Source organism: Oryza sativa, chromosome 2, assembly GCF_034140825.1.
Source record: "Oryza sativa Japonica Group chromosome 2, ASM3414082v1".
In the NCBI taxonomy this organism is placed as follows: Eukaryota; Viridiplantae; Streptophyta; class Magnoliopsida; order Poales; family Poaceae; genus Oryza; species Oryza sativa.
In genome coordinates, this window is record NC_089036.1 from 9,612,344 (window position 1) to 9,640,078 (window position 27,735).

The window sequence follows — 27,735 nt, forward strand, 5'->3', positions numbered from 1 at the left end:
GTGACAATTTTGTCCTACCATGCCAGCAAGGGTGGCATGGCCAAATATCATTGACACGCCAGCCAGACCAATGTGACCAAAAAACAATGGCACACCAACTAGACTAGTATGACCAAATAACGTTGCCACGCTAGCCAGACCGGTGTGACAGTGTTGTCTTGTGGTTTTGCCATGCAAATTCGGCTGGCGTGGCCAAAAGGTTCGGATCTAGGAATTATGTGTTGAAAGGACTTATTTTCAAAATTAAAAATTTTAAAAGTTTTTTTAAAAAAATCTTCATTTTTTTGCTTTGTCCCTACAAGCCCAAGATAAACATGGAGAACCTAGGAGGTATAAACACATAGGCTCATCAACAAAAATGACTATGACTAGTCCCGTTAAAGCCCAGCAACATCCTAAAGCCTCTCCAATTTTGTTGGCTAGGTCTATACCTATTTTTCCCATCCACAATGTACCCAATATATATACACATCTAGTCAACATATACACAAGACTTTGGGCTATTACTCAAGGGGGGGCCCAAAACCAATTCTAGGAATTCAAGGGCTATCTTCCTCCCTTGCACAAGTGTCCCAAGACAAACACACAATTATTGTTATATAACCTAGCCAGGGGAATCAAATATTCATATGGTCACATTATAAGATGCTTGGATAAGATTCTCCAAGGAATCGGTCCTTATATGTTATTACGGAACTAGGCCGCACGCCATATTTTCCTTTTACATAATAAGCATTTCTTTATCTCTTCATAATAATTCTGAGATTAAAATATAGCATTGACAAGTTATACCTGGCACCGAATCTGCTTTGAGATCTATCTACTATGGGCAAATCTTTTATGTAAACTACCAAAACATGGTCTCACCTATATTGACACAACAAATGAACAAAACAGTTGTAGCATTTTATTAGTGCTTCATAAACTTAGAACAGAACCGCCACAAAGTTTCACATACTTGTGGCATTATTTTTTTGATACACCTATACTATTTCATTAGTACATCACTCTAAGGCCTCGTTCTCCGACTCATTTGAGAAGCCTGGGTAGGTCTGTTGTTGATATCTAGGAGTGAAGGCACCGAGCTCTTCTCCCCTATTATTCTTAAGGCTTCGTGCTTGCTCCCTCGATATGCGGTAAGCATTAGCGATCACATCCACTGGCATGGCACGGAATATTGAGTTCTTCCCTGCAAGGTGGCTCACCATGGAGTTTGCATTGGTCTTGAATGAAATGTATTGGCATCCTTCATGCTCTGCTTTCTTCAAGACAACGTAGTGTTGTGGAATGATCAGCAATTGACCTGGACGTAGAACGCCATTGAATACCGTCTTTCCAAGGTTACTAACGACCTGAACTCGAGCATGCCCTTGAACGATATACACCAGGCTATGGGCATTAACGTTCCAAAACGGAGAGAGAATAGCATTCTGTAGAGAGTAGAGAACAATATTATATATAAATGGTGGCACAGATAAAACTATTTTTATAGAAATATAGGGGGGAGAGAGATGGAGAGTGAACAAAACTCCACTTTGATAAATACCTGGTATAGATTTACTCTAGTAGCACTCAATTGTACAAGGTTAAGAATGGGGAACTTCTGACTGTTGAGACGTGTGATCCTTCCAGCACGTGGGTTGTAAGTATCAGCATGGCTAGGATTTTCGATGTTCAACCTTGCCTTGATTGTGCAGAAGTTCTCATCTAAACCGTTGCAACGCGTAGATGGTTGTTGTTCTTCACTGTACTGAACTTGGTATTGAGCTTGTGCTTGTTCCTGCTGTTGTGCTTGTTCCTGTTGTTGTGCAAAAGCAGGTCTCAACAGTTTAAGGCCATTCTTTACCCGTATGATCTCTCCTCTTTGGTCGTTTTGGCCTTGTAGCCTCTTTGCTACCAATGCATTGACGCCTAAGGCCTCACTTAGTAGCTCATTGTTGAAACCGCTAAATATGTTTTGCCCAGAGTGTTGCTCGATTGAGCGACCATACATTTGTTGCTCCCTGTTGTTGTTACCCGCCAATAAGAACTCCTAAAATTTTTATCAGTGGGAATCAATGATAAAGTTTTGCCACATGAACTGCAACATATTCATATATATGACAATGAGAAACAAAAATGGTGAAGAAATTTAGTTACCTTCTGCCTTGGTTCAAGCTGATTAGCGTTGTTGTTTAAGTCGAAGACATATAGAGCAACAACTGGTGCATCGCCTTCATTGTAGAACCAATGCGCAACACCAGCTGGCAGTGCAACGATATCTCCTTGTCTAAATTGGTGGATCTTTTGGTGCTCATCCCTAAATTTTTGGCTCTGGCTTTGGCCTTCAGGCAAGAATTGTTGGAATTGTTGTTGGTAGGTTGCTGGGCAGCCGGGGAAAGTTAATCCCATAGAACCTCTCCCTGAAAGTTAGAAATGTCCATGTCAGGTGGATATAACCTAAAACGACATTATTGTAACATGGAGAATCATAATTTGTACCCATATGAACAATGTATTCCGCTATACAAACCTTGGATGATGTAGACCATGCCAGGAGTATTGCTGTATCGAGGTACCAGAAGGCCTTGAGGCTCAATGACACGTCGGATGACAAATGTACCTGTGCACTGGAATTGTTCATTCTTCTCATCAAAGTACTCTGTAACCCCGGCTTCTGACCTCACTCTCCGAAGTGGTTCAAATGCTTGTAGTCTATCAAATCTACACTCCCTAAAACCTCCTTGCCGAGGGTTGTGCCATGGATTTACGTTCGGACCAAATAGCTGGGCCATAGAGCCATGGCATAGGAGAAGAACACAAAAGTAGATAGATAACCGAGAGAAAGCTATGGTCGCCATAGCTATTTGAGGATGTTATTGGAAACTTGGGCTGGTTGATGTGAGTTCAATGACAGGGAAGCCAACTTATATAGTGAAGAAAAGAATCTTCAGATATGACGTAGGGATAGAGTTTGTTGACATGTATAGATAATATCTAGCCTATAATGCGAAAAGTATAATAGAAAAAAGGTAGCTTTGCAATGTTGAGATATACACACTATGACTCATGGATGACATGTCTTGCGCTTTAGGGGTAATACAAACAATGCTTGTTGGTAAATGTATATCCAAAGCCTTAAGATGTTCCTTTGCCTTATGGATAAATTTCCTTTTGTGCAATAAAGTTTCTCTAGTATGTTATCATTTTGTGCGGTATGTCATAGATGATAAGTTAGGCGCTCCTTAAATTTGTTGGTTTGTTGTCAGTTTTGCGTGGCACACTATGCTTGATAAGTTAGCGGAACTTTTAAAATAAGAAACTTGTAAGCTTGTTGTCATTTTCTTTGACATACTATCCTCTCCCATATGTAAAGTAAACAAATTGATGAAATATATGGAGGTTAGATGATTTTGCATATCCAACTAGTACTTCCAAGTTTATACCAAAAAATAGAAAATGTTGGATTTAATTTTTAAAAAAGTAGAAGCAATGGACTTATGTATCTTTTCTTTTTTTTATCATTATATTTTCTGGCGTGCATTTATTAGGCAGTTTATTACTGTGACATAAATTTATTTAACTCGCCGGTAATAAAATATGCCATATGTTTGTTAGTCCTCACTGTCGACCATATCATACAAGACATTAATCAAATCGTCTTGTCTAAAATGACCACAATGTCCCTGCGTGGTGTGGACTATGATTTCTTTTCATTCATGGTTAGAACTACTGCCGGTCCATGAAAGGTTAAACTATAAAATGCCATCTGAAAAAAAAAAGGTAAACAGACAAGTACTCGCCCTCGCAATTAAATTGTTCAATAATAATAGAAATGGAAGGATTTGTCGTGTGTGTGTACATATATACAAGAAAATATCAGGAAAGCATGTATGTTATTTTACACACCGAAAGAATAAACGCACAACGAAACTTATATACAATCATATGTTTGCTAGGCAACCAGAGATGTTACTCCCAAAAGAAACGCTCCGGTATCAATTCAGGCTTCTCCTCTCACTTGAACTGCAGCTTGCTTGCAAATGTCTGGCCAAACTTCCATCCTGGTGGCACGACGTTGGTGAAGACGAGCGTTTGGTCATCTGTGTTGGTGACCCTAAAGGATAGACCTTGACCGGTGAGGTAGGCCAGTGAGTGCCATTGGGCGCCCCAGTTACGTGCCATCGGCATCCAATCCGCTGTGTTGGAACCCATAACCTCCATGGACTTGATTGACCCTGCCGCCGCGACGTTGGTCACCAGTACTAGCTGGAAGTAGTCGTGACCGTTAATGGTGAACCGCAGGCCACCCTTCTTCACGCAAGGAACCCTGTAGAAATCATCGCAAGAGTAGGATATTTTCATATGGAAGCAGCGGTCAGGATATGCACTGTTCTCTCCATAATGTCCAAAATAATTGGAGTATTTGTATTGGTACCTTTGATAGATGACCGGTATGATGCCTGCGCTGTAGACGCCGATCTTCTCCCAGGCCGGCTGTGCCATGTCAAAGTGCGGCCGTGGTGGGTTGCACCAGCCACCATTATCACTGGGAAGGTTCCAGTTGGGCGGGCAGAAATTGGTGGCGGTGATGGTAACGGTGACGCCGGGCTTGCACCACTGCGGCGCCCTCTTGCGGTCGCAGGCGATCTTGTAGCACTGCCCGCACGACGCGCCGTCGTTGAACAGCGCCGTGCTCAGCGCCGCGTTCCGCGTGCCGTACCCCTGCGAGTACAGGTTGCCGTATCCGCACGCCCCGCCCATGGTGCCCGACGCGTCCGCGCCGCCGTAGAACGTCGCGTGCGCCTTCTGCCACTGGGTCGGCGCAGCCACCGGGTTTGTGGGCGTCGTCGTCGCTGTGTTGGCCGCGGCCGTCGATGCACTGGCGACTGCGAGCAGCACCAACACGAACGCTCGAGCTGGGGCCATGTCTGTCGTCATGATCGGATAACTCTGTAACTAGGCCCTTGAGACTTGATGACCGAGTTAATTATCTGGAGCTATCTATCTCTGAAAGCAACACTGCTCTGTTGCTTTGTGTTGATCTTCTATGTGATGTCTGTTTGCTTGGTGATCTCCTGATGATTGGATGGGTATATATAGCCATCGCTCGGTCATTGTTGGATTGCTGCATTAGTGGCTAATGAAATCCCAATAATGAAGTAGTGTGAACTCTGGAAAGCCACGGGACGAAGCTAGCGCGCGGCGACGCGCATGTGCATGCATCGCCGGCCGGCGCAGCCGCAGTACTACTATAACTTGCTCGCCAATTAATCCGAAGAAATTTTCGGTTTTTCCCTGATTGGCGCAGAATGACGCAAAACACAAGCGCGGCGACGTCCAGGCTCCCGCAATCGCAAGCAAGCGCATGAAGGCAACGTTCAACGGCGGCGCCATGAAGAATGGGGTGGCGTGTGTTGTGTGTGGCCGGCGATCGAGTGAGGCATCTCTGAAGTCTGAACTGAAGCATCTCGAGTGTTTTGGACTCGTTTCTTTTCCTGGTGACGTTATGAGGTGTTTTTTTTTCCGGGGAGACGTTTTGATGAGGTGTTGATCAGAATTCATCACCTTGTTAGAATGTCAACAAGAACAATTGACGGAAGAAACAAATAATCGTTTTAAAAGTTGACAAAATCATCGAGGGAAAAAACGTTTTCAATTAGACAAAACAATTGACGAAATTCCGTTGTCAAGTAAACAAAACAATCCACGGAAAAGACAATCTATCTATGATATACTGAAAATCTATTAAAATTCCTACAAACACACTAAAACCGTCACGTGTATTCCTAGTTTCGTACAAATACTTCTAAACTGTCACATGACACTTTAACAAACCAGTGGACCTGATATTTTTATCTATTAGAATTTTTTTTTAAAAAAAACCAAAACAAGTAGTCACGTATTTGATGGGGCCCACCCTTCCACCGGGCGTACTCACGTACGTGCTTCCTCCCTCCCCCTCCTATCCAATCTCCTTTTTTAAATTATTAACATTTTTGAACATTAACAAATCTTAGATAACCACAATTTTCCTATAGTTATTTGTGTTCTTTAACAATTAAAAAAATTAAAAAAATTAAGGTGTTCTTTAACCTATAAGAAATATTTAATTTTTATCATATCCAAAACTTTACATATCACTTTAAACTGTTATGTAAAATAGGGAAAATTTGATAATGCTGATTATATGATCAATTCGCCAAATATGCATAAATAAATTAAGTTAGATCTATTATCTCTATTATTAAAAAATTGAATATGTTTTTGCCGGTACTTTGGTACGTTATCCGTGCACGAGTCGGTTTTTAAGTTTGTTCTTTTTGGAAATACGGATCCATATTTGAGTCGGTTTTTAAGTTCGTTTACTTTTGTAAATATAGAACAAATCGTATAATAAATCTCTTTAAAAAAACTCACGTGCTAACTCGAACTCCTAATTACAACTCAATATATAGGGCTTTTCTTACGTATCACTTCTATGTCCACTTTTCTTATGTATCAACTAGTTGGGTGGCCCGCGCAATTGCGCGGCTAGCACCTAAAAAAAATCATATATTTTTCAGTATGATTTTACTTAAAATTTATTAAATAGCTATTACGTTGTCTTAAGACTTTGAAAAGCCAAATCTTATCATCCCTGTATTTCTAATTATATAGTTTTTTAAAAGTCACACCAGCTACTACCCCTTACTTCTGTCATATTTCTTTTATTTGCTTGCTTGATCTACCACTATTTCTATTCATTCTCCTTAAAACCTTTAAAAATCAGATCTTATAGTTTTTATAATTTCTAGAAGTCCCATCAAACGCTGTCATTATACTCCTCTACAGGTCATCAACTGTCTTTTCTCTATATTGTCATTGGGATTTTACAAATCGAACATAATTATCGTTCGGGTTCATTTTTTACTTTCTAAAGTCCCGCTAAACCGTCAGCGGCTTTGCCATTGTTTTCCTTTATGGCACGCCCGCTGCCTCACTTCTTTATCGTCATTGAGATTTTAAAATCGAATATGATTATCATTATGTTTTTTTTACTTTTAGAAGTTCCAAACCTTTAAAAATTAGACCTCGTAGTTTTTAGAGTTTATAGTCTTGTTGGTTTCATTTTTTATAATTTTTAGAAGTCCCGTTAAACGATGTCACTATACTCCTCTATGGCCCATCTGCCGCCTACTCTCTATTGTCATTGGGATTCTAAAAATCGAACATAACTATCGTTAGAATTTATTTTTTATTTTCTAGAAGTCCCGCCAACCGTCGGTGGCTCTCCTATATATCCCGCCCGCTGCTTCTCCTTTTTATTATCATTGAGATTTTAAAAATCGAATATGATTAGCATTGGTTTTTTTTTTTACTTTCTAGAAGTCCCGGCAACCGCCTTGATCGATTGCTTCACGGCCTACCCGTCGTCCTTCATTTCAATCGTTATTAGGATTCTATTTGGTGTTTTATTAACAGTTATTGCATGTCGTATCAACCACCACCACTCTACTCCTTTATAGGCGTGTTACTTAATTAATCTCGTCATGTGTTTTAGATGGTATTTTCTTTCAATAGTCTTGATTTTTTATCACCAATTTTAGTTATTTATAAATGGTATTCCTAGTATTTTTCTTTTTTTAATTTCAGAATTTATTTTATTTTTCGTATTGTGTTCTTTTGATATTTTTATTTTTTATTTTCAATTTTAGTTGCTTCCAAATTGTATTCCTACTTTAACTCTCTTTTTAATTCGCCTAATTTCGGATTTTATTTTATTTTTTATCTCGAATTTTAATTAATCTACTATTAGGTTGTTTTATGTACTCTTATTTGCAGCGCTGCTTATATTTAATTTCGAATTTAAGTTAATTTTAAATTGCATTCCGAACTCTTCTTTTGTTTTTTTCTAATTTTGATTTTTTTTAATTTTTTATTCCGAATTTTAATTAATCTTGTATTGGATTCTTATATATACTCTTATTTTAATATTTCTTATTTTTAATTCCGAATTTCAGTTATTTTTAAATTGTATTCCTACTCAAACTCCCCTTTTTTCTTTTTATAATTTCTAAATTTATTTTTTATTCCTAATTTTAATTAATCACGTATTGGGTTCTTATATGGACTCCTCTTTCAATATTGCATATTTTTAATTCCGAATTTCAGCTATTTTTGATTTTATTTCTATTTGGACTCTTCTTTTTTTTTCTCCGATTAATGTGGGAATTTCTAGCCTCTACAGCAAACGTGGTTATGTATTTTTGGCTTGGTTATATATTTATTGGCATGAAAATACTGATACAATTCGGAAACGGCAGAGTTTGATTAGGATTGTTTTGTCTTTCAATGTTTCTAAAAGTGGTGTTAACACGCGTATTCCCAAAATATTGTCCGTTTCCAATATGATTATGTTTTTCTTTTCTTTTGTTTTTTTTTTGTTTTTGACCGATTGTACATTACGTTTCCAGTAGATTAGGTTTTCCCTTTTTTGTTTGTTTGTTTCTTTTTTTTGACAGATTGTCCGATTCCGTTTCCAGTAGTATGATTAGGTTTTCCTTTTCTTTTTTGTTTTTGACTGATTGTCCGATTCGAGTTTCTTCATACGCCTTATTTCTTTCTTTCTTCAGTTTTTAACTAATCCTAATCTAGTTCTATTTTTTTTCTTATTTTTTAGATTAATGTGAGAATTTCTAGGCCATGAGAGCGAACGTAGAGGCTTCTTTTTCTATTATTTTAAAGATATAACTAGCATGGTGGCCCGCGCAGATTGTGCGGCTAGCATCATTATATTTTCTCTCATATTATATCATATATGTTTTCTCATTATATTATTCAAATATATTAAAATGACAACATAATTTTAAATTTTGCAATAACTTTACAAAACTACTAATGTGTAATATTCATATTGTATTTTATATACGTGTTAGTTATTAATTATTTTTAATATCAAATCCTATATGGACTCTAGTCTCGTCTTTTAATATATTTTTTAGTTCCGAATTTTCTGTAAATTGTATTTCTATATAGACTCTATACTCTTGTTTCAATATTATTCTATTTATTTTTATTTCTAAATTTTAATTATTTCTAATTGTATTTCTATGTGGACTCTAAACTCATCTTTCAATATTCTTTAATTTTTAATTTCGAATTTCAGTTATCTCTAAATTGTATTCCTATATTGACTTTAAACTCTTCTTCCCATGTTTTTCTAAATTTCGAATTTTAGTTATTTGTAAATTGTATTTTTATACGGACTCTAAACTCTACTTTTAATTTTATTATGTTTATTCCAAATTTTAGTTAGTTTTAAATTCCTATAGGGACTCTATACTCTACTTCAAATATTGCTTATTTTTTAATTCCAAATTTCTATTTTTTTCTTAATTGTATTTCACTCTACTTCTAATATTCCTTATTTTTAATTCCAAATTTCCATTATTTTCCTAGCTAATTGTATTTCTATATGGACTCTATACTCTACTTCTAATATTGCTTATTTTTAATTCCGAATTTCAGTTATTTCCTAATTGTATTTCTATATGGACTCTATACTCTACTTTTAATATTCCTTATTTTTAATTCTAAATTTCAGTTATTTTCTAATTGTATTTCTATATGGACTCTAGTCTCCTCTTCTAATATTCCTTATTTTTTAATTCTGAATTTCAGTTATTTCCTAATTGTATTTCTATGTGGACTCTAGTCTCCTCTTCTAATATTCCTTAAATTGTATTTCTATATGGACTCTGCTTTTTCTTTTTCTCCTATTAATGTGAGAATTTCTAGGCCATGAGAGCAAACGTGGAGGCTCCTTTTTCTATTCTTTTAATAATATAATAGTGTCGGTGACATGGGACCGGGAGTATCATGACTTAGAGACTTGAGGCAGACACGATCACCCACGTGGCCTAACCCCCTCGGGGGGGGGGGGGGGGGTTGGGCCCGAGGGTGATACGGCCGCCCTTCTCTTTGTCTCCCCGAGGGGTCGGACCGCTCCTGTCTCGGCCCCGAGGGCCGATGCGCCCCGATTCCTTGTGGGTTTTGCGCCGCGTATATGGGGTAGGTGAGCATAGCGGGGCTCACCTAACCACATTTATTGCGGTTTGGACGAGCGCGTCACGCCGCATGTAACGCAGTCACAGACCGATCAGATCGTGGGTTAGGTGGCGACAGGCGGTCTGACGCACGCCTCGCCCCATCCCGTCAGGATGAGAGCCTCCAAGCACTCGTCCCTAGCCGGAGCCGGCGTGTTAGCTCCTGGAGATGGCACGTTGGTTCCGGTCAGATATATGCCAGGCTTCATCCTAACCATTACAGGCAAGATATTGTATGAAGAAGGGCGAACATGCAGATTGTTAAACTGACACGTGGTGGACAAGAATGACCGATTTGTGACCGGTCTGACAATGGTCATGTCGTCAGCAGACAGCCATGTTCCCACGTCGCGCCTGCTTCCGGCGGAAGTGGAGGTAGGTATGGGCCGTCCCATGAGAAGGTCATTCGGACGGCAGCCATACAAATCTCCGTCCATTAATGAAGAGAAGTGAAGTTGGAGGGAAGAGAGGATGAGTCCCCACACAAAAGAAAGAAAGGGAGAGATGGTGCATGTGGTATCCCCTTGAGATATAAAAGGAGGACCTTGCCCACTTAGAAGGAAAAAAACGATCCCAGAACGATCGGGGGCTGGCTCGCACTTTGTAGCTTCTTCATACACAGATCCACCAAAACACAGGAGTAGGGTATTACGCTTCTCAGCGGCCCGAACCTATATACATCGCCCGTGTCTTGTGTGTTTCCACTCTCGCGAACTTTCCACAGGCTAGGAGCTTAGAACCTCACCCAGGGCCCCCGGCCGAACCGGCAAAGGGAGGCCTGCGCGGTCTCCCGGTGAGGAGCCCCAAGCTCCGTCAAATAGATAGATTATATATGTCACATTCAAACCTATGTATCATTTCTACTTATAATTAAACTGCTATTCACTAATCATTGAGTCAGGAATATTGATGAGATGATTGTTTATTAAATTGACTATTCGAGATTCGGTAAATCTATGCTGTCAAGTGGTAAAGAAGAAAGTTAACTTGCAATATAGATTAAACACAAACAACAGAATAGGTCAATCTCATGAAATAAAATAAAGCAGCATCGTAACTTTTTTAAATTGAAAAAACATGTATATGACAATATGAAAAAAATTGAAAAAAATCCATAACATACACCCTACATATAATCAAAGATAATCACGGCTAATCTCATTGGAATATAACCTATGTATTTATTGAATCATTAAAGCATATAATCAATTGGAGAAATTATTAGATTTAAAATTCATCCAAGTGTGTTAACAAATTGAAAAAAAATATTTGAGTTATTTCACCTGTAGTAGCAAGATATCGTAGGGTGCTCAACATTGTTGCTAACGAGGAAGGAAAATTACTATGATACCCGCTTATTAAGTAAGTGTTAATTTGATTCGTGCCATTGAAAAATGCCTATTCAGATAAATATCATTACAATTTGTCTATTCATAGCTGTCCACTCAAATTTTACAAAATTAGAGTGCCATCGTCGTTACGTTTTCTATCTTCCTCCTCATCTACACGTGGGACCCACCTGTCAGATTCATCATCTTTCTTTCACTCTCGCTTATCTTCTTCCTTCCCCATCGATCTCTCTGTCACGGTGAGGAGCGACCAACGTGGGCAAGACGGGAGGGGGTCAGTCACGGCGTACATTAAATGAACGGTGGTTGGATAGAACAATTGTACTTTAGATTCACTTATATTATGGGAAAAAATTGAATCTATGGTAGACAAGAAAAAATGTTATTTAATGTAAAAAATATGCTAAATATTAACAAAAGAAAGATACATAGTGCAAATGTATATAGTATAATTTATAGAAACCAACTCAATTGTTGTGACACCATATACTTTCTCATAAATTCAAAACTATACGGATTGATGTAATTTTAGTTTAGAATTTATATGTTGCATGGGTAACTACAAGAAAATCATAACTACTTTCTCTGTTTCATAATGTAAGTCATTCTAGCATTTTCCACATTCATATGGATGTTAATGAATCTAGATAAATATATATGTCTAGATTCATTAACATCAATATAAATGTGGGAAATACTAGAATAACTTCCATTGTGAAACGGAGGGAGTGACATTCAAAGTAATCCCTAGCAAATTAGAATATAGTCAAAAAGTATTTCAATAATAATCACCCACAAATAAACGTTGGTAATAAAATTTTAAACACATTAAATAAGATGCCCACGCATGTGTGTGTGCTACCTTTCTAGTTTAAAGGAAATCGTCGTAGCGCCAAAAAAGACAATTCAAAAGAAATCGTCGTAGCACCAAAAATGAATTAAAGGAAATCGCTCCAAAAATAAACTAAAGGAAATCATGACAAAAGAATCGACCCAATTTAAAAGAAATCATCGTAGAGCCAATAATGAACTAAAGGAAATCGCGCCAAAAAATGAATTGAAGAAATCGTGACAAAACAATCGACCCGAAAATTCGACCCAATTTAAAAGATATTGTCGTAACGCCAAAAAATGAATTAAAGTAAATCGTGACAAAACAATCGACCAAAAAAGTCGTAGCGCCAAAAATTGAATTAATGGAAATCTTGACAAAACAATCGACCCAAAAATTCAACCGAATTTAAAAGAAATCGTTGTAGCGCCAAAAATGAATTAAACAAAATCGTCGTAGCGCCAAAAAATGAATTAAAGGAAATCGCGCCAAAAAATCAATTTAAAAGAAATCGTCGTAGCGCCAAAAATGAATTAAATGAAACTGCGCCAAAAAATGAATTAAATGAAATTGAGCCAAAAAAAAGGATTAAATGAAATTGCGTAGCGCCAAAAATTATGGAAAAAATTATCAGAGCCAGGTTTCGATCCTGGGACCTGTGGGTTATGGGCCCACCACGCTTCCGCTGCGCCACTCTGATTAGAAAACTCGTAACAATTTGGTATTGCTTTGTCCAATATATTTTGTGTATTCAGCCTTCAATGTTTTCTAAATCCCTTTTTTGCTAGTTGTATGGGGGTACCGACTAAAATTTCGGTAATTTTGATCCTAAATTATTTGAATATTTTAACACAATGGCTAAATTCATAAAAAATGAAAAATAAAAAAAAGTTCGGGTTAAATAATTTCGTACTTGGGAATGGGGGGTGGGCTGATAGACCCGAAATTTTGCAAGAGTATAGAATATAGAACGAGATTAATTACAACGGAATGACTGTACGTACGACTGTGTCTGTATGACCTGCATACGACTGCACATAACAGATTTTAACTTGTTTTGATTGGGCCCACGTGAATATTTATGAACTCATGTGATTGGTTGGTTTGGTGCAGTCGTATGAGAGTCGTATGGCTCAGTCGGATGTATAGTACTACTCTAATTACAATGCTTTGTACCATTGAACATTTGATGTGGATAAAATAAGTCACATAATTATTATTTTACAAGGGTTCATGTGCCATTTCTATTAATGAAAAACAAGATTAAGGTGTAATTGCTCACTATGAATGCGTCAGAAATCGTCCCCACCAGCAATTCCGTCTGAAAATACAGAGATCAAACGAAATGGGTGTATACATGGGTCATCTTGACCGCTCATCCAAATCATGCACATGATGTTGCCAAACATGAATACTCCTTGAAACCACGCGATTCATCTGTTGAATAAAAGGGACAGGTCCGATTTAATTCAATTAAATTCCCTAGGCCTATAATTAATGTTAGTGATAATAATACCATCTTAAAAATTTTAGTGGAGAGATCTCATCTTAAATAGAGAGACAATTATGACTCTCTATTGACCGGTTGAGAAGGTGGGCGGACTACCACGTGCGCGCGCACGCGTTGGCTGGGCCGAGGCCGTGGCTTCCGTCGTCCCTAGCTTTGATCTCTTACGTGCAAAAGAGATTGGGACGAGTAGAGCCTCCGAAACTCTGTCCGTCTGAGTTCCTGCACGGGTAGGCGGGCAATAAAGTTTTTGCGGAGCGTTCTTCCGTCTGAGTTCCTGGGTCTGAGTTCCTGGTTCCTATTCATCAACGCCAACATGTCGACAGACGACAACGCCAACGGTGCAGCTGGAGGAGATGTCAGCAATGGAGGAGGCGGTGCAGGGAACGGCTCCATCAACGGAGGCAACTATGCCTCACACTCCAGCGAAGGACCATTTTTAGAGTATGTCTCTATTCCCAACACGCTAATTTCTGATATACTACTATTAAGCGTAATGTTTTTATAACAATGCCATGTGATGAATGTTTATGCTTATTCTATATTAAGCATGATTTGTATGTTGCTCTTGATTAGTATTCACACTAGTTTATTCCCTAAAAATGTCATGCTTATTGTCTTAATGATTTGGATTAAAATATGCCAAATTGCGACCATATTTCCAACATCATCTTTGCCTCAGAGTCACATGGCTGGTATGCTTCCTTGTGTGAACAATTCTTGTGACAAATCTGTTGAACGTGGACACACAGCAGGCGCCTCACTTGTTACAATGCATAGTTGTGCTAGCAATCGTTTTAGCTGCTGTGTTATGCTAGGAGAGCTCATCTGCCATTCCACCCCATCTTTTAGTTGTGCTAAGGCTTGGTGGCCTAGTAAATCCGACGTTTCCCTCTACTGATTATAGGCCCGCGTTGCAACTGTTTTTCTTATTTAGTTTAGTGAAATTATTCAGAGAGGTGACCTGTTCGGTTTTCTACACCATGGTCGGTTTTATGAGAAATCTATTTTCAGGATGAACAGTTTTTACGGAAAGGAAGAATTTTTTACGTGAAAGTGGGGGAGAGAGGGATAGGAGGATGACTCCCTCTCTTATAAGATATTTACAATTTTATATAACTTTAGTTGAAGTTGATACAAGTGTAATAAAAATTAATCTGAATATGTTTTGATTCAATGAAGAGCATAAACATCTTTGTATATACAAGTACCCACCCATACATATGGGATAAAGACATAAATATATACACCAATAAATCAGGTATAAACAATAAAAAATAAAAAATAAAAAAAATCATATGTGCAATAGTGCACAGAAGCACAATTCAATAGTCCTTACAACGTGTATATATACACTGTGCAAATGTCCATCATAAATAATCAGTCAGGCAGTAGAAACCCAATCAATTCAGGATGATCACTTGAACTGCAGTTTGCTTGCAAATGTTTGCCCGAACTTCCATCCTGACGGCACAATGTTTCTGAAGACAAGCGTCTGGCCGTCCATGTTGGTCACCCTAAAGGAAAGCATCTGTCCAGTGAGATACGATAACGAGTGCCAATTTGCACCCCAGTTTCTCACCATTGGCAGCCAGTCGGTTGAGTTGGAGCCCATCACATCCATCGACTTGATCAAGCCGGTGGTTGCAACGTTGGTCACAAGAACGAGATTGAAGTAGTCATGCCCGTTGATGGTGAACCGCACACCACCCTTCTTTACACATGGAACCCTGAAAAACATCACAAAATACATGTTACAAATATGTCTTATATATTGTCATATAGGTGTGCAATATCAAAAACAAATACGATTTGTGTTTGTCCGGTGTAGGTTAATTATGTACCTTTGGTAGATGACGGGGATGATGCCGGCACGGTAAATACCGATCTTCTCCCAGGCCGGCTGCGCCATATCGAAGTGCGGCCGTGGAGGGTTGCACCAGCCGCCGTTGTCGCTGGGGAGGTCCCAGTTGGGCGGGCAGAAGTTGGTGGCGGTGATGGTGACCGTGACGCCGGGCCTGCACCACTGCGGTGCCCTCTTGCGGTCGCAGGCGATCTTGTAGCACTGCCCGCACGACGCGCCGTCGTTGAACAGCGCCGTGCTCAGCGCCGCGTTCCGCGTCCCATACCCCTGCGAGTAAAGGTCGCCGTAGCCGCACGCGCCTCCCATGGTGCCCGACGCGTCCGCGCCGCCGTAGAACGTCGCGTGCGCCTTCAGCCACACGGGCGGAGCCGCGTCGTCGGTCGATGACGACGGAGCCATCGCTGTCGTCGTCGTCGCCGTCGCATTGGCCGAGTCGTCGGCCGCCGTCAGCAGAACGAAGCCGACCGTGACTGCGAGAAACAGCAACGCGAAAGGTCGAGCTGGAGCCATTTCTGTCGTCGTGGTCAGTAGGCGTTTGCTGAAAGTTGTAGCTCGCTAGCTCTGAAATTAAGCTGCAGCTGCAAAGCAGAGATGCTGTAGACTGTGGTGTGCGTGCGATTTAGCTGTGAATTTGGTTCTGATGATTGTGAGATGATTCGTGGGATGATTGGTCTAGATATATATAGCCTGTTCGGATTAATTCTACAAGGATCGCCATGCGTGCATGTGCCCGTGCAGCCGCAGCATGGCTTATGGGTTAATCGGAAGATTTGTAAATGAAGTTACGAACACGCAGACACGTATTGTCCATTATCTTAGAAAAAAGACACGTATTGTCCAAACTACTGATCTGCTTGGCATAAAATTGATTTAATTTCAGAAGATACCTCTCTTGGTTTGCTTTACTTCTAATGGTGAAATGGACGGCTCAATTATTAATTTGCAGAAAGTATTCAATGTTCGGGGTACTCCCTTGTCTAAGAAACGATGTCATCTGTTCCTTGAAACTTACAGGTGATACTGCACCTGGCCAGCAACATCAATCGCGCTCGACCAACGGCGTGTAGTGGTTAATTGGATGGAAACTAATTTTTAGAGTTGACTCATCATTAAGGCAGATATGAAGAGTAGCTAAATTAAGACGAATATTCCTGGTTAATCAAACGATCTTGGACATCACAATATTGCACAGCCATGGCCGTGCCCGTAGGTGCCACTCTTTTGCTTAGACACCGATTAGAGTAGTACTCTATCCATTTCAGTTTATAAGACTTTGACTGGTCAAAGTCAAACTGTTTCAAATTTAATAAAATTTATAGACAAATATAATAATATTTATAATATTAAATTAGTTTCATCAAATCAATAATTGAATATATTTTCATAATATTTTTTCTTGGGTTGAAAATGTTACTACTTTTTCTATAAACTTGATCAAATTTATCAAAGTCAAAATGTTAACCTGAAACGGAGGGAATAGTATAAAAGGACATGTTTACTGACCCTGTGTCAAGCACTCTTGTTACAGAATTTCGGTAAAGAGAATAATATAGTGTGCCTTCCTCCAAATTTTATTTTACGGATTTTATGTCCAAAGTTAGCAATTCCGTTACATATAGTCTGTAACGCTCCGCTTTTCGTGAGGCGTTAAAAACTAATTCGGCAAAATCCTAATTGCGAAAATTTTCGTTCTTTGTGTGCGAGTCTAAGTTGTGCCAATATCTCAATTCAAATCCCGTTGTTCCCTCTCATCGAAATCGAAATCCTCCACCTCAAATTTCCAATCCCGATTCAAGTCACCGAGATCAAATCCCGAAATTCAATTCCTCTCTTTGAATTCTCGCCAAATACTTGTACCGACTCGAAAGATATCCAAATTCCATTCCCAATCCAAATTCTCTCCAACTCAAATTCTAAGCAAAAGTCTAATTTGCATCCCTCGGGTTCGTGGGCCGAATCCCCTCCCTAGGCCCATCTCTCCCCTCTGCCCTTCTCTCTCACGTGCGCTGCACGTGGTCACTCAGCAGAGCTGAGGGAGGAAGAGAGCTCCCGCCTCTCTGCCTTTTCTCCCCCTCTCCGTTCACTCTCTCTCTCCCCGGCGCCGATTCCCGCCGACGCCGCTCAAATCCGCACCGCCTTCGCTCGTTCCTGCGCGCTCGCGCGTGGCTGACCGCCCGGTTGCCGCCGCGTCAGCCCTGACGCCGCCTGTCCCCGCGCCTGCGCCGCGCAGCCGCCCGGCCCCGCTCGCCTTTAGCCGTCATCGCCGCTGTCATCGCTCGGCCCCGATGCCCCCATGCCGCATCCTTCCAAAACCAAGAGACAGAGCTCGTGCTCCTCTCCCTCGTTCTCTCTCCCTCCTTCCTCCTTCCTCCCAAAGTGGCAAGGGAGCCAAGCTCTTTTCCCTCCCCTTTTCGCCTTTTTCCCCGACCACAACCGCTGTCACCACCTGCCGCTCCTTGACCGCAAGCGCCGCGCCAGCCGAGCAAGCTTGACCACCAATGTCGGTTTCCCTCCTCCAAACCGACCTCTCCTCCTCGCCTATAAAGCCCGCGCCCTCCCCTCTCGTTTCGTCTTCACCTCGCTCGAACCACCCGCGCCATTGTTGCCAGCCGCCAGCTGCTCGCCCCCGCGACTGCCTCCTCGCTGCCGCGCTGTGTCAATGGCCGCGTGAGCCTCGGCGTCGGCCTCGTCAAGCTCGGTGCCGCACTGCCGTGGCCAAGAGCGTGTGCATGCACACATCATCCTTTCGGCCTCGTTGCCTCCCTCCTTTGCCCGGCCGCGCCCTCTCGGTGCCGCGCCTCCCCGCCGTCGCGACCGCCTCGTCACGACTCCCTCTGCGTCGCCAACGCCGCTCCTCCCTCCCCGGTGAGCTCCCCACCGTATTCCTCCTCCTGCCGCACAATGCGCCGCGTGCCTCGCCGTTGCTCTGTTTCAGCCGCCGCGCGCAGTCGCGCGCCGTCGTCGGGCCCCAGCTCATCGACCACCCTCACCAACACCGTCCTTGAGCTCCCTAGGGCCTCCCCAAACCGTTCCCTAGCAATGCCGTCACCTGGCATGGCTTCGCCACCATTACCGTCCGCTCCCGTAGGCCGCCGTCGACGCTAGCCCTCCTCGATGCTCCTCCACCCTATCCGGCGCCGGAAACGGAATCCCCGACTCCCAGAGATACTCCCACCACCTTGAATTTAATCCTTGTCGCCCCTCCGCCGTTTCCCCTTTTTCTCGCCGCCAGCGTGCGTCGCCGCAATCCGCCGCCTCCGGCCTCTTTCCGGCGAATCCAAGCCGTCGGCTCTCTTCCTCTCGTCCCTTCCCTCCTTCCCGGTGTGCTCCCTTTTTCCACTGAGGTCGTGCCTTGCTCCGGTGAACTCGGCCGCCGTCCGCCGTTCATTCCCGGCCTCCCCTTCTTCCTCCTCCCGTTGGCTCGCGTGGCAGCCACGTCGGAGCCACGTCGGCTGCGACTGGGTCAGCCGCCTCCTCCCTTCCCCACCTTCGCGCGCACGGTCCACGGTGCGCCAACCGGCTGCATGTGGGCCCGCTGCCATCCGATCCACCCGGCGCACCGCCCGCACACCGCACCCACCAAACCCTAGCACCGCACCCGCGTGCGCTCTCCCCACCATGAACCTTGCCGCCAACATGTGGGCCCCACCCGGGACCCCGCGAGGTGCACCCGGTCCACCGGACCGCTCCCTCCCCCTTCCGCGCGCCCTAATGGGCCGCCTTTCCCGCGCCCGCGCCGGCCCAAATGGCTTGGCCGAGCCTCCTTCGACCCTTGGGCCGCGCCCTTGCCGCTCGAAAAAGTCTAATATATATCCCTCCATCCTTTTCTTTTTCAGGGATTTAATAAATCCTTTTTCCTTTGTCCCATAAATCAATTCCTTGTTCCAAAATTCCATAAACCATTTCTCGTATTCCAGAAAATTCCGATAAATCATTTCCTTGACCAGAAAATCCAAATTAAACTTCCAAAATTCATATCACCCAATTCGCAACTCCGATTGACTCCGTTCAACTTCCAGTAATTCCGTAAAATTGAGATCTATTTAATGGCACTACTAATTAGTCTAAATAGGATCTTTCTTTTGGTCCTTGTTTAGGTTTTCGATTGTTTGCGTATAGTTGCGGTTATCGGATTTTCGTCGATCGCGGGTTTTCTCGAAGATTCGTGAAGCTTCGTGAAGACTTTGAGCAAGGCAAGTCACCCTTTGATCAATTGCCCCTATAATTGAAAAGTCATTATTATTTTGTTTACAACTTGCATTATTAGACTCACACACTTAACTTGCTTGGCCTCGGTTTGCGTGCCAAACCGACGGACCTACCCAGTAGTCGCACTAATTTCCGTAGGTCGTACTACCCTGATTCCTTGTCGCTCCACCCTTGTGGTACCTCGGTATTCGTGCTCTCTGAGCGCGTATACCAAATACCCCACATACACCGTTGTTTGTCGAAAACTTGGGAAATGGGTTTGTGAAGCCTTCAAAACCCGACATGTGGTGTCGGTGTGTTTGAAAATAAAATGAATTGTGAAAACTCGCGATGCGGGGGTTGTGCCTATGTGGCACTGTCCCGTATTCGCATATAAGGACCGATTCCTGTGGGAAACTCATCGAACATAATCAAAGTGCAACCACAAGGTGGAATGGGACACCCTGGCTAAGTAGCTAGTCGGTTCAGGGAAACCTCGCATGCCAATAGTTGGGAACGCCGGGGCGGGGTCGGTTGGAGCCAAACCGGGTTCCTGGTAATGCAAGAACGAGAAGCTTGCTGAATTACCGGTCGAGGTGGTTGGAGTTTGATTTGTGAACGCCTAAAATGGCCTATGTTTACGTGAGGATTTGATCCTTCTATGTGGCATGAGGTATCCCTGGGTCGGCTTGGGAAAGGCTTTGTCGCGAACCTCTGACACCGGCCAGTGTCTGGAGTAAGTTCGTGTCTTGTGGGTAAAGTGTACCCCTCTGCAGAGGTTAACTAACTGTTCGAACAGCCGTGCCCACGGTCATGGGCGGATGTGAGGTGGTTCCCGTTCCGTAGATTTGTTTGCCTGTGCTTTGTGAAAAGTTGTTGTGGTGTGGGAATCGTAACCAGAATCAGCCTATGTGGCAGATGGATGACCTGAGTGGTCAGAAACGAATCTGTGTGATTCGGGATGTCTGTGGGCATCATAGACTAGGCTTCCCGAGTGGAAGCGGATTGTTGTGCTGCTGGGCAGCTGGACTCTGGGAGTCCGAGAAAATGAAAAAGGCTCTGGGAGCCGATTAATCAAGTGGAATGGCTCTGGGAGCCGAGAAGTAATGATCTGACCCGGGAGGTCGGTACATTACCAATTGAGTTGTTGAAAAGCATCTCTTAAAGTCGAATCGAGACGCAAGTCTCTCTTCGGCCCAAACTTAGAAAGAAATAAATCACTTAGTGATTTCAAAATGTCTTCAAATAAAAGATTTGCAAAACAACCTTGCCTCTCTTCCAAGCTTGCATTAAACACCCAAGTTCCCGTGACTTGCTGAGTACGAAAGTACTCACCCTTGCTCTATATAAATATATATATAGCTCCTCCGCCCTGAAGAGAAGATAAAGTGAAGTGAAGATTAGGGTTTCGTCCTGGTTCCCAGCCGTCGCCTGTGGTGTCGGGTGTTAAACCGTTGGTTCCGCTGCTGCTGCTGTTGTTGGTGTTCGCCTCGTCCGTGTCGTCGGTTGCATTCTCGGGCTGTCTGAGCTGCAACCTAAGTTAAGGTAAATAAGTCCTCTATTTATTTTAAGGATTTGCAATGATTCATATTTGTCACCGTGGGTACCAGCACTATGTCCTGGGACTGGTACTGAGATCGCGGTTTCGTAGGAAGCGGTTCGCGCCGTTTTTCCTACGACACGCTCCTATCAGGTGCCGTTGTGCGGCGGTGCCGGATTGGGGTGTGACAAGAGGGGTGAGGGTGTAACATCCCGGCCTAAGGCTTAATAAGATTAATAGAATACTCATATCAACAAGTTGCAACTTCTTTTCCGGAAGCCAATCTCCAAAGAACTCCAGGGTTAAACGTGCTTGGCCTGGAGCAATTTGGGATGGGTGACCGACCGGGAACCCGGGTGCACATGAGTGAGGACAAAGTGTGCAGAAAAGATATGTGTTGGTCTGTGAGGGCAGTCTATGACCTATGAAAGCTATCAGATGAATGACCTATGAAAGTGTTGGTCTGTGAGGGCAGTCTATGACCTATGAAAGCTATCAGATGTAAGTGGGCCCGGCCTGGGGGAGGCGGGACGTTACATAGTCCCTGATCGGACGTATTTCGTCTTACCTCATCCTATGTGGCAAATGCCTTTTTATTACTCTTTAATTAGATCCTTTAATGGCAATTAATCCATTATATTAAGAAAACTAACCGTGTTTCCATCCCTAGGTTACTAAATGTCTGCTGGCGAAATTCCAAATTTTGAATTTTCCATAATTCATCATAAGAATACAGAACTGATTTTATTATTTTTATTTTCAATTTATTGTGGAATTTATTATTAGATTGAGTTTGAGAAAATTCTTTATACATCTCTTAAATTTCAACCAATCCCTTGTATGTTCATGAGTTTTGCTCGGTCTGTTATATATCATCTAATTTTAGTTTTGAATTTTTTATGCCCATACCTATAGTTGACCATTTAATTCATTTGAAAATATCCATTTCGCTCTTAGAAATGGAAGAAACATATAAATTTTTTTAAGTATATTGTTGGAAGTATAAGTTTATTGTACAAGACTACTATATTTGTGATTTTATTTTTTTGTGCGAGGTACTATTCACGGCAAAGTTTATATTTCAGATAATGATAAAAAATAATTTTATTTTTTTAATTGATATAAGTGGGAGAGAAAAATAGATCGAGTAATGAAAACCAGCAAGCCTAGAAGATACAACAGCTAATCAACATACAAAAGTTAGCGAAAGTATAGTAAGCTAAAGACGATAGCAAGCAGGACAAGCAAACAAAAGCCAATGACGATTTTCGTCGGAGAAAGATGACCGGTTTCTCCACGGCGTTGCAACGACCGAGGGCCCTGTAGAAACCCTCCTGCGTCGCCATGGTCACGAACCCAAACCCTCGCGATCTCCCCCGCTTGTCGTACACGACCCTCGCCTGCACCACCTTCCCGTGCTCGCTGTACATCTCTCGCAGCCGGAGTCTATCCACCTGCGGCGACAGATCGCCGGCGTATATCCTCAGCTCCCGGCGGCGGCGCCGCCGTCTTGCCGGAGCTGCTGCTGCTTCTTCTTCTACCTTGATCCAATCAATGTTGGGCTCAGGCAAGAACCACATGCACCTCTCGTCGTTCCATCCGGCGGGCAGCGTTTCCACCAGCGTCGTCGTCGTCGCCGGCGAGCCGGAGCTGTCCACGAAGCTGCACCTGTACACGCGGCACGGCTCCGACCTGACGACGAAGTAGGCGCTGCCGCCGGGCACGTCGCCGCTGAACCGCGCGGCCTCCACGGCGAAGCTGCCCGGGTATCCCAGGAAGAGGACGTGGTCACCGAGGACATCGTCCCTCTTCTCCCACACCGGCACGGCAGCTGGCTCGTCGTCGTCCACGGCTGCACCCAGCACCCGGATCGAGCGCGTGCACAGCTGCGTCCACATCGAACGCGTGCACGGACACCGAGAGGCGGTCGTCGTCGTCCTCGTCCTGTAGAACGCTGGCCAGCAGCAGCTCGCCGCGAAGCTCCAGGAGGTAGCTGCGTCGTCGGCGCACCTTGCCGGGCTCGTCAGGTAGACAAATAGCCGTGTTCCTCAGCCATAGCGAATCCTTCTTGTGGATGTAACAGTGCGCCAACGTCGGCTACACGCTTCTCTCCCGAAATCGCTAATAAGCGACTAGTTGCGCGCGCGCGCGAGTTCACCTCCTACTACTTCTACTTTCTAGCCCAACATTTTATCTGACTGTTTTCTGGGCCTCTGGTGGGCTTTCCCCTCTCCACCCGGAGGGTTTCCTTTTTCTTTTCTTTTTTGCCGTTTCTCTTCTTTTTTTTCTTCGTTCTCTTTCCGTTTTGGTTTTCTTCGGTTTTTTTTCAGTTTCTTTTCCTTTTTTCGGTTCTCTTTCTGATTTGGTTTTTTCCTTTTTTTCGGTTTCTCTTCTTTTTTTGGTTTTTTTAATATGTACTTGTACAAAGTTTATATTTGTAGGTATACCAATTTTCATATTTATACGTATACAAATTTTGTATTCATGTTTTTTCTCTCGGTTTTTAATATGTACATATACAAAGTTTGCATACGCGTATACAAAGTTTGCATACGCGTATACAAAGTTCGCATATAAAAAATATACATGTATACAAACTTTGCATACGCGTATGCAAACTTTCTATACGCGTATACAAACTTTGTATTTTGTATACGCGTATGCAAAGTTTGTATACATGTATATTTTTTATGTCAATTTTTTGGTACACATAAAAATTATATACACGTATGTATATACTTTGTATACACACGTCACACACATATATATATAGGAAAATGCAGATTTGCACTCGGGTTCACATGTACCTACAATCTACACCGTTGATGTGTTCCAAGATTCGTGCTGCAAAATGTACCTAACCTTAACCAAATGAATGCCTCCTATAGGGAGAAAAGATTAGGATTATGTTGGTTCATAATATGTATAACATGTATGTTGCATTTTTTACCAAATATTTTTTTTAATAACAATCATATATGACATTTATATATCCAGTGCATCGTATTTCTCTAACCCTTATTTTGTTTATAACATGATATTTAGTTAATATGAGAAAACAATATATCTACTATATCACCAAATTGTCATATTGCAAAAATGATATTTCCAAAATGATATATATCCTACTATCAAAAACTACATAAACAAGGTAATTTATATAAACAAGGTAAACTACATAAACAAATTTTGCATACAAGAAATATAAAAATTACATAAACAAGGTATTTTACACTATATAGTATAACGTAAACATCATGCATGGTATATTTTGTTACCACCTAATATGCTTGTCCTAAGATTCGTGCAAGCTATATATAGGGTATAGATTGTGGTTACACGTGAACTCGCGTGCAAAAAAATCCAACTCAATATATACATACATACATACATACATACATACATACATACATACATACATACATACATACATACATACATACATACATACATACATACATACATATATATATATATCACTCGGTTCATATGTACCTACAATCTACACTGTTGATGTGTTCCAAGATTCGTGCTGCAAAATGTACCTAACCTTAACCAAATGAATGCTTACTATAGGGAGAAAAGATAATTAGGATTAGGTTGGTTCACAATATGTATAACATGTATGTTGCATTTTTTACCAAATAAAATTTTCAATAATAATTATATATGACATTTATATATCTAGTGCATTGTATTTCTCTAACCCTTATTTTGTTTATAACATGATATTTAGTCAAAATGAGAAAACAATATATCTACTATATCACCAAATTGTCGTATTGCAAAAATGATATTTCCAAAATGATATATATCCTACCATCAAAAACTACATAAACAAGATAATTTATATAAACAAGGTATTTTACACTTGTAAAAAATATAGTATAACGTAAATATCATGCATGTTACATTTTGTTAGCACCTAATATATATACTTACCCTAAGATTCGTGCAAGATACATATAGGGTGTAGATTGTGGGTACATGTGAACTCGCGTGAAAAAAATCCAACTCATATATATATATATATATATATATATATATATATATATATATATATATATATATATATATATATATATATATATATATATATATATATATATATATATATATATATATATATATATATATATATATATATATATATATATATATGTATATGTATAGGACACTCATATGGGGCACCATGGTGCCCGGGCACCATGGTTTCAAATGCACAAAATCACTCAAATTTTTCAAAATTTTCAAATTGTGAGTATATACCTAGTTATAAGAATTCGATTCATACCTATACCTATCAACAAAACAACTCAAATTTAACTTTATTTCACAATCCATGATTACATACCTAACTAATTATATGTATGGATGCTATATACCTAGAATCAAAATCTAACAAAAACAAGTTCAAATTCAGTTCAAACTTGCTTTCAACTAGTTAGTAAAGTAGTTAATATTAATACCTAAATAATTGAAAAAGTTTCATGCTCATTTGAATTGGGTATATACTCAATTTCAACAATGGTGCCCGGGCACCATGGAGCACCAAACAAATTTACTATATATATATATATATATATATATATATATATATATATATATATATATATTAGTATAGACAAGAGGATATAGTAGTATACAGACTAGAGGAAAGCAGCTGCTCGCGTGGCGTTGGAAAGAGTTAGGAGAAAGCCCACATGCACGCATTGGACTGGAGCCTGGAAAAAGGAAGTGAAGGCCCACACGCGCGCTGGAAAAGAAAGGGAAGGCCCACGCGCGCGGCAAGGTGCATGTATTCCGTTTATGTCGTCTTGCCCGCGCGCGCCTCCCGGCGCGCGTTCAGTCGCGCAATAGCGACGCCCCTCCTCTCCCCTTTTTCCTCCCCTTCTTCTCTTCCTACTATACCATAAAATTTTTAAAAAATAAAAATAATAAAGTTAGAAAAATTTATGTATAGAATTACTTATATATAAAAAATATTTGAATTCAAATTCAAATTTGAATCGGATATATAAACTTTTGACATAAAAACTTTGGGTCGATAAACTTTAGGTGTATAAACTTTAAATATATAGAAATACTATATATAAAAATATTTGAATCAGATATATAAACTTTTGACTTATAAACTTTGGGTCTCTAAAATTTAGGTCTATAAATTTTAGGTGTATAAACTTTAGATATATAGAAATACTATATATAAAAATATTTGAATTCAAATTTAAATTTGAATCGGATATATAAACCTTTGACTTATAAACTTTGGGTCTCTAAACTTTAGGTATATAAATTTTAGATGTGTAAACTTGAGGTGTTTAAATTTTAGGTGTAAAAATTTACTAAAATAAGAAAGTAATACGGTGTAAAAAATAAAAAAAAAGAAATCATGTGGGGGAGAGGGACCGATCGCTACCGAGCGATCGCTTGTTAGGACTTTCGGCATGCTAACGGAAATGGTTGGTTAAACGATTGATTGCTCCCGCACGAGTGCACGATACATTATGACACCACATTGTGCTCAAATTTGAGGATCGAAATCTATGGTATGATATTTCTGTCTAATGGAGAAGGGATAAAAATATCATCTCGAGTTGGTCGTTCACTACATCCGACACTTCATCAGCAGCAACATGTGGTGTCTCTCACTAAAAACAATATTCCTATACATGAACCTCTTTAGATTGCAAATGGCCAGTAACTCGTCACGTTTAAAAAAAAACTTTCTCTATTTTCGTGTGCGGGTTCCTAAGAGGGCTGCACCGAAAAATCGATTTTCAAAAACAGGCCTCTTAAGTGGACTGCACGCAAAAAATACAATTTTTTTTATCTCACTTTAAAATTTTCAATTCTTCTCTTTTCCTTTCCCTTTTATTACTCCCTACTCTCTCTCTCCTCTCCTCTTCTCCCATCCAAGTGTGCGGCGCGCGGGAGGCGGCCGGCTCGCGGCCGGGGGCGGGCGGGAGGCGGCGCGGTGACTAGCGACCGGCAGCCAGGCATCGTGGCCAGGAGCGGGCGACGCGCGGCTCGGGACCGTGCGCGACAGCTGGATCCAAGCCGCCCCTACCGCCCTCGACGACGACGAGGAGAGGAGGCGGCCTGGAGCGGCCCCGCAATGGTCCTATCCGCCGCCGTTGTTGCGACGCCTGGATCCGCCGCCGACAATGACGGCGAGGAGGAGGTGGCCGGGAGCGGGGCGCAGCGCTGCCGACAATGAGGAGGAGGCGACCGGGAGCGGCGCCACCCTCCCCACGCGCGGCGGTGGCGGATCTGGCAGTAGTGAGACACGGTGACCGTCGCACGCGCAGATACGACGATGGCCGCCCTCCTCCGCACGGTGGTGGCGGATCAGACGGGGGGAGGCGCGACAGCAGCCAATCCGGTG

At 41.7% G+C, this 27,735-nt stretch overlaps 3 protein-coding genes and 1 non-coding gene across 4 annotated transcripts; all 4 read right to left on the reverse strand.

Annotated features, from left to right (window-relative positions):
• Positions 1-885: 885 nt before the first annotated feature.
• Positions 886-2,882, reverse strand: LOC4328969 (glutelin type-B 4-like). The gene is made up of 4 exons (NM_001416500.1): positions 2,513-2,882; positions 2,140-2,402; positions 1,547-2,032; positions 886-1,430 (listed from the first exon to the last, which is right to left on the reverse strand). The coding sequence occupies exons 1-4, from the start codon at positions 2,838-2,840 to the stop codon at positions 1,005-1,007; spliced, it is 1,503 nt and encodes a 500-aa protein (NP_001403429.1). The 5' UTR covers positions 2,841-2,882; the 3' UTR covers positions 886-1,004.
• Positions 2,883-3,803: 921 nt separating this feature from the next.
• LOC107276660 (expansin-A23) lies at positions 3,804-5,047 on the reverse strand. Its single transcript, XM_015768680.3, has 2 exons — positions 4,418-5,047; positions 3,804-4,309 (listed from the first exon to the last, which is right to left on the reverse strand). Exons 1-2 carry the CDS (start codon positions 4,918-4,920, stop codon positions 3,997-3,999), a joined length of 816 nt encoding a protein of 271 aa, XP_015624166.1. The 5' UTR covers positions 4,921-5,047; the 3' UTR covers positions 3,804-3,996.
• Positions 5,048-12,876: 7,829 nt separating this feature from the next.
• Positions 12,877-12,948, reverse strand: TRNAM-CAU (transfer RNA methionine (anticodon CAU)). The gene has a single exon. It is a non-coding gene; the product is annotated as a tRNA-Met (tRNA).
• Positions 12,949-14,905: 1,957 nt separating this feature from the next.
• On the reverse strand, positions 14,906-16,312 carry LOC4328971 (expansin-A22-like). The gene is made up of 2 exons (NM_001416502.1): positions 15,600-16,312; positions 14,906-15,485 (listed from the first exon to the last, which is right to left on the reverse strand). Exons 1-2 carry the CDS (start codon positions 16,127-16,129, stop codon positions 15,173-15,175), a joined length of 843 nt encoding a protein of 280 aa, NP_001403431.1. The 5' UTR covers positions 16,130-16,312; the 3' UTR covers positions 14,906-15,172.
• Between the last annotated feature and the right edge of the window lie 11,423 nt (positions 16,313-27,735).

Coding starts and splice junctions, on each gene's coding strand:
- LOC107276660 (XM_015768680.3), bottom strand. CDS start 4,920: ATGACGACAGACATGGCCCCAGCTCGAGCGTTCGTGTTGGTGCTGCTC. Junction 4,310..4,417: donor ATACCGGTCATCTATCAAAG/GTACCAATACAA, acceptor TGATTTCTACAG/GGTTCCTTGCGTGAAGAAGG.
- LOC4328971 (NM_001416502.1), bottom strand. CDS start 16,129: ATGGCTCCAGCTCGACCTTTCGCGTTGCTGTTTCTCGCAGTCACGGTC. Junction 15,486..15,599: donor ATCCCCGTCATCTACCAAAG/GTACATAATTAA, acceptor GATGTTTTTCAG/GGTTCCATGTGTAAAGAAGG.
- LOC4328969 (NM_001416500.1), bottom strand. CDS start 2,840: ATGGCGACCATAGCTTTCTCTCGGTTATCTATCTACTTTTGTGTTCTT. Junction 2,033..2,139: donor AGCTTGAACCAAGGCAGAAG/GTAACTAAATTT, acceptor TAAAAATTTTAG/GAGTTCTTATTGGCGGGTAA. Junction 1,431..1,546: donor CTAGAGTAAATCTATACCAG/GTATTTATCAAA, acceptor TACTCTCTACAG/AATGCTATTCTCTCTCCGTT.